General features: G+C 43.6%; 1 protein-coding gene across 4 annotated transcripts; it reads left to right on the top strand.

The window, feature by feature from the left end:
* Positions 1–302: 302 nt before the first annotated feature.
* LOC139545572 (uncharacterized) lies at positions 303–6,109 on the top strand. Of its 4 annotated transcripts, none has more exons than XM_071353508.1 (10): positions 303–3,105; positions 3,193–3,369; positions 3,460–3,521; positions 3,604–3,690; positions 3,778–3,819; positions 3,888–4,061; positions 4,141–4,176; positions 4,334–4,829; positions 5,111–5,222; positions 5,317–6,107. In XM_071353508.1, exons 1-7 carry the CDS (start codon positions 3,042–3,044, stop codon positions 4,174–4,176), a joined length of 642 nt encoding a protein of 213 aa, XP_071209609.1. In that variant the 5' UTR covers positions 303–3,041; the 3' UTR covers positions 4,334–4,829; positions 5,111–5,222; positions 5,317–6,107. The 4 variants fall into 4 exon arrangements, with proteins under 4 accessions (XP_071209609.1, XP_071209608.1, XP_071209607.1 ...); XM_071353507.1 differs by having other exon boundaries at positions 4,275–4,829; XM_071353506.1 differs by having other exon boundaries at positions 3,888–4,176; positions 4,275–4,829; positions 5,317–6,108.
* Positions 6,110–6,754: the final 645 nt, after the last annotated feature.

Raw genomic sequence — 6,754 nt, 5'->3', positions numbered from 1 at the left:
GCAAGTTAGTTAGGATGATATCTATGAGGGTACCCGTGTTTACGGAATTGGGGTGGTACCTGGTAGGTTCATTGATAATTTGTGTGAGATTGAGGGCATCAAGCTTAGATTGTAGGGTGGCTGGGGTGTTAAGCATGTTAAAATTTAGGTCGCCTAGCAGCACGAGCTCTGAAGATAGATGGGGGGCAATCAGTTCACATATAGTGTCCAGAGCACAGCTGGGGGCAGAGGGTGGTCTATAGCAGGCGGCAACGGTGAGAGACTTGTTTTTAGAGAGGTGGATTTTTAAAAGTAGAAGTTCAAATTGTTTGGGAACAGACCTGGATAGTAAAACAGAACTCTGCAGGCAATCTTTGCAATAGATTGCAACACCGCCCCCTTTGGCCATTCTATCTTGTCTGAAAATCTTGTAGTTGGGGATGAAAATGTCAGAATTTTTGGTGGTCTTTCTAAGCCAGGATTCAGACACGGCTAAAACATCCGGGTTGGCAGAGTGTGCTAAAGCAGTGAACAAAACAAACTTAGGGAGGAGGCTTCTAATGTTAACATGCATGAAGCCAAGGCTATTACGGTTACAGAAGTCATCAAAAGAGAGCGCCTGGGGAATAGGAGTGGAGCTAGGTACTGCAGGGCCTGGATTCACCTCTACATCACCAGAGGAACAGAGGAGGAGTAGGATAAGGGTACGGCTAAAAGCTATGAGAATTGGTCGTCTAGAACTTCTAGAGCAGAGAGTAAAAGGAAGTTTCTGGGGGCGATAAAATAGCTTAAAGGAATAATGTACAGACAAAGGTATGGTAGGATGTGAATACAGTGGAGGTAAACCTAGGTATTGAGTGATGATGAGAGAGATATTGTCTCTAGAAACATCATTGAAACCAGGTGATGTCATCGCATATGTGGGTGGTGGAACTGTGAGGTTGGATATGGTATAGTGGTCAGGGCTAGAGGCCCTACAGTGAAATAAGCCAATAAACACTAACCAGAACAGCAATGGACAAGGCATATTTACATTAAGGAGAGGCATGCTTAATCGAGTGATCAATAAGGGTCCAGTGAGTAGAGGTTGGTTGGGGTCACGGCGATCCAGACAGCTGGCCGGGTAGATGGCTATCGGTAGCAAGATAGCATAGTATGGAAGTCTGTTTGTAGATACCTCGTGCGTTTCCGTCGGTAGGTTAGTGGGGTTCCGTGTGGTAGAGGGGATCAATCCAAATTGGCAAAATAGATATAGTGACCCAAGAAAAAAAAAAAAAAAAAATAATAATAATAATAATTGTCCGATATACTTATTCAGATAGCAGCCGATAAGACAGCTAACGGTTAGCGGGCCCCAGATGAGCGTTCAGGTAACGTCGGGACGGAGGTGCCAGTTGGATAACTCCCTCGGGCAGATAACGTCGGCAGTCAGTCGTGAAGGCCCGGTGGGGCTCCGTATCTGCAGCAACAACAAAACAACAAAAAAACGGGTCCGGATAGGTGGCTGTAGCCCAGGAATGGCTGATGGAACTCCTCAGCTGGCTAGCTCCGGAATGATTTGAGTTTGCTCCGGGATCGACGTAAGCCAGTAGTCACACGGTTTGCAGCTAGCTAGCTGCAAATGTCCAGAGTCTGCGGCTGAAATCCGGGGAAACTGAGAGAGAAAAAAAAAGTCCCGGAATGCTCCGGTCCGAGTCGCGTTGCACAAAAGTGCCGGTAGATTATCGAGCTAAAGGAATAGCTGATGACCACAAAACGTGGGCAGCTGAAACACCAAACGCTAGCCAGCAGACCGGCTAATTTCTGGGCAGCTACAGATTAGCTTCTGGCTAGCTATCGGATAGCTTCTGGTTAGCTTTCTGGCTAGCTTCTGAATTAGCCCCTGGCTAGCTTCCACGGTGGTTTTTCAGATTTGAGGTAAATAATACTTTTTTGTAATTGGTGAAGCGGGTTGCAGGAAAGCTTTTGCAGGGAAGCTTTTGTAGTTGAGTTCTTGGATAATAAAATATATAAAAGATATGCGAAGAAAGGTGTAAATATATATATATACAGGACACGACAATACGAAACAGAAATGACGTCTGAACTGCTAAGCCATCTTGGACGCTCAGATGGGGACAGAGTGGTCCCCATTATAATAGCAAAATAAGCAAAGGCCACAAAGCATGCCAAATTCTGTCCCCATAGACCTCTCATCAAATTCCTTTATGTTTTGTAGATGGCAGCCATTTTCATTTGAGTGAAATCCATTCAAAAGAGCATTACACAGTAGTGTTCATTTTTGGATTTCACTGGGTACTATAAACAATGAAACAGTCATAGAACCAGGGGCCTGTTGCACAAAAGTAGAATTAAGACATCCGGGATAAATGACTCAGCTGAGCTCAATGAAGCCAAAACATGTGCGTCCAGGCTTAATTGGTTGCACAAAGACCAAGCCAGGATGAGCAGACACGGATTCATTAAGCCAGGTGAAACCAATCCTGGATAGGTGCGCGCTCACGGCTCACTCAAATAGACCCCGCCACAGATCACAGATTAACTGATTTACCATGGCAACTAGAGCCGCGTACTTTTCACCGTCGGAAGCACAAATCCTCATGGAGGCATACGAGGAGGTAAAATATATAATTAAGAAGAAAGGCAACACCGCCACAGTGATAAAGCAAAGAGAAAAAGCGTGTCAAAGTATTGCAGACCGCCTGAATGCGTAAGTAGTGCACAATTACACACTCACCGCTCCGCTGAAACATCACAATTACAATTCAAATATTTAATTCACATCTCCAAAAATGCAGTTGTACTGTAATTATGAAACGGTTAAATTTTTAATTGAAATGCACTGCAGATATGAGTGAAATTGTGTAAAGTAACTCCATCACACTGTATAAAGCTATGATACATTTTTTGATATTTTTACTGAAAACAAGACAAAAATACCAAGTAATTTTTTGCAGTGTGACTCCATTAAATGTGTGTGTGTGTGTGTGTGTGTGTGTGTGTGTGTGTGTGTGTGTGTGTGTGTGTGTGTGTGTGTGTGTGTGTGTGTGTGTAGATTAAACATGAACGGGCCAAAACGGACATGGCAGCAGGTCAAAATCAAATACAAGAACATTCTGCAGAATGGTATGGTCCCTGACTAATATTTAACAAAGCACAAGCATATATTGTACCCAGAAGGTGCCTGCTCACACATTGTCTGTACTGTTTTAGCAGTGAAAAAGAATACCCACAGACAAGGCACGGGTGGTGGGTCACCAAAGGCTGACCTTACCCCAGCAGAGGACATGGCCTTGGAGCTAAATAAAGGCAGGCCCGTCTTAGAGGGGATCCCTGGGGGGAAAGAGACGAGCATAGGTTCCTCCCAAGATGCCACCCGCTTCATTCAAGGTATGTCCTTCCATCTCTACATGGGATACAACCACATTCATATTGAATCAATTTGGACTGTCTGACTTTGGTTTACCTATTGCCTTGCAGTGTCTGGCAGCACTGTGTTCCTGTTAGAGCCACCAGCACAAGCACCAGACGATGCTGATCCAGTGAGTACTCCATCAAAGGCATACTGTAGGCCTGGCATGTCTTGTCTACTAGCTTCAATATGAATCCGATTAAATGTGATAGGGTGAAGGCCCCAGTGCAGCAGCAACAGCACATGATGGAGACGATGATGAGGAGGAGACCATCTCTCTGGATTCCAGAAGGCATGAGGTATCATGTTAAGACTGTGAAAGTACTATTTACTCTACAATGGTGAGGAGTCCTCATCAAAATCAAAAAATCTAATTTATTTTACAGGACCCAGATGCTATACAGTGGGAAAACCAGCCTGGCAACATAGTGCGTATTAATAAAAGGACACCACATCCTGCCAAATTCCAGCTGCGCTAATTGTATTGTGTTCACAGAGCTCACAAGCTATCAGAAAGTTGTATGGCAACCACCTCCGGCGCCAAATAGAACTGGCAGACATAGACATTCAGTACAAGAAGAAAAAGATGGAAAATCTTGCACTGGAGTCCGAAATAAAAAAGAGGACAATTAGGAAACTGGACCTTGAAATAAAAAAACTTGAGAGGGAGGTGAGATATGCCTTCAATGTACACTGTATGCTAACTGTAACACAAATGTATTAATCATTATTTTTCTTTCCTCCCCCAGCTCCAAGAAGATGACACAGCTCAAAATAAAAATTAGGTATATTCTCGTAAAGTCAAGTGAGCCATGACATATGAGCTCTTATTGTGAGCACACAGGACGGTGGCATCTTTCTAAGGTTTTTTTTATTTTCCCAGCAATCAGTACAACCAAGTCATCGTTATAAGGCATCGCCCTCTTTTGCCCACCCCCCCAGCACCAGGTGTGGCCACTAGCCTATATGAAGGCCCAAAATTGTGTGTTCCTTTCTGCTCTGACAATGGCATGCCCATTCGTGCGAGATGTGGTGGATGAAGAAGCACTTGTGCTGAGGAGAGCCTTCAGGCGAGAAAGGGTCTTCAGGGACCGGTTGGACCCACTGGCCTTCCCTGATGACCATCTATATGAAAGATACAGGTTTTCTGCAGATGGCATCAGGTATCTATGCAGACTACTGGGTCCCAGGATTAAGCACCGCACTGCACGGAGCCATGCACTGAGTGTGGAGCAAATGGTTTGTGTGGCCTTGCGCTTTTTTGCTAGTGGAGCCTTCCTGTACTCAGTGGGGGATGCAGAACAGCTGAACAAGGCCACAATTTGCCGCACAATAAGGAGTGTGTGTCTGGCTATCAAAGCATTAGCAGATGTCTTCATCTCCTTCCCTGGCCACAGAAGACTCTGTGACATCAAAGAGGAGTTCTATAGGATTGCAGGTAAGTGGATCTACAAATTACAGGACAACTGTTAACACATAGTAGGATACTCATTACTTTGTGTGACAGGTTTCCCCAATGTCATTGGTGCAGTGGACTGCACACACATAAGGATAAAAGCCCCCTCAGGTGCCCATGAGGCCGATTTTGTGAATAGGAAATCCTTTCACAGCAATAATGTTCAGGTGAACATAACTTTTTGATATTGTCCATTGACGAACACTCTGCATTGCCAGTGATGTGCATTGATTGGTGTAATATTCCTCATCTTATGATTTCAGATGGTCTGCAATGCTGACTGTGTGATCAGCAATGTTGTGGCAAAATGGCCTGGCTCAGTCCATGACTCCAGAATCTTTCGGGCCTCTGAAATCTATCAGTGCCTATCACAAGGTAAGCCACACAACCCCTATTTATAACCATCATGGCTGTGTCAAGAATATCACTGTGTTTATGAGGTAGTAATGATGAGATTTTGTGTTGACAGGTGAATTCTCTGGTGTGTTGCTGGGAGACAGGGGGTATGGCTGCCAGCCTTTTCTCCTGACACCTTTCACAGACCCCCAGGAAGCACAGCAGGCCTACAACCATGCCCATGCCAGGACCAGGGCCAGAGTTGAAATGACCTTTGGCCTCCTGAAGGCACGCTTTCACTGCCTTCACAAATTAAGGGTCAGCCCTGTTAGGGCATGTGATATTACTGTGGCTTGTGCTGTCCTCCACAATGTGGCCTGCCTGAGGAAGGAGAGGGCCCCCAGAGTGCCACCAGCCATGGACTGGGACAATCCGGCAATCTTCCCTGATGACGACAGTGGTCGGCTGCTGAGGGACCAATATGTGTTGAATTATTTTAGTTAGTATGTGTGCTTTCAATTTTGGTTAAATATGTCCTGCGGTGGCAGAGGAATTTGAGTTTTTTTGGGTTCGTTTTTTGACGAATTTGGCCTCTTATGATGTTTGTGCGGTATACTGTGTGTAATACAAGGCTGCAGGGAGGCTACTGCATCCATTCATTTGTCTGTTCAGTTGATGTGTATGGATTTGTCCTGCATTTATTTTAGTGTGCAGACATGCAGGGTGTGTTATATACAGACCTTTGAATGTGTATGTATCATTTTGTATAATATGCTTGGATTCTGTGCTTTCCATCTTGTAGAGTCACTGTGACTTCAGTTTCGAAAGGAGCTGATGGTTTACCTGCTTTGTTTTGTCCTTATTCAATAAAGGAACATAATGTTACACATTGTGTTTTTATATTCATATGGAATGTGTATTTGTTTATATGACAGAGTACTAGGGCCACACTGAAGAAAAAGGATAAAGTCATAAATTTATGAGGCTGGTTCTTTCTGCAGAAAAGCTACATATTGTTTTTACAGTTTTGATACTTATGACAATGTGATACTTAATATTCTGGCACATCAGCATGTCTTTGTTTATGAAACCATACTGAAGTACAATTTCACGAAATGCCCCACATCTGTCATTTTAACAACTGTCCTCCTTTAAAACAACTGGTTACAATATTATGACTTGTGTTTTTTTCCCCTCTGTGGCCCTAATATTCTATCATTTTATATATAGCCTTATAGTCTATGGGAAACTGTAAATTATCTAATGATAGCAACATCATCTAAAAATCATTTTTTATCCAAAATCATTGAAATTAATGATCACAAACGTTTAAATAATAACAGTGGGTCTAGTTATATGTGATAACAATGTATAGTGAGCAGTGAAATAACTATTGGTTTCCATTTGTGGTGACTGCTGACTGACATTAGGGATGAGATTAAATAGATCCTGGAATTTAGCCTGGTCTGGAGCAGGCTAGCTCCACAGAATAAATCTCCATGGTAATTTATACCATAACATATCCTCCTGCCCCCTATCCATCTTTAGTGCAACCGGATTACGGATCAATT

The sequence above is a fragment of the Salvelinus alpinus genome, chromosome 19 (assembly GCF_045679555.1).
Source record: "Salvelinus alpinus chromosome 19, SLU_Salpinus.1, whole genome shotgun sequence".
Classification (NCBI taxonomy): Eukaryota; Metazoa; Chordata; class Actinopteri; order Salmoniformes; family Salmonidae; genus Salvelinus; species Salvelinus alpinus.
Note: the sequence above shows the minus strand (reverse complement) of the source record. Positions and strands in the feature narration are given on the sequence as shown.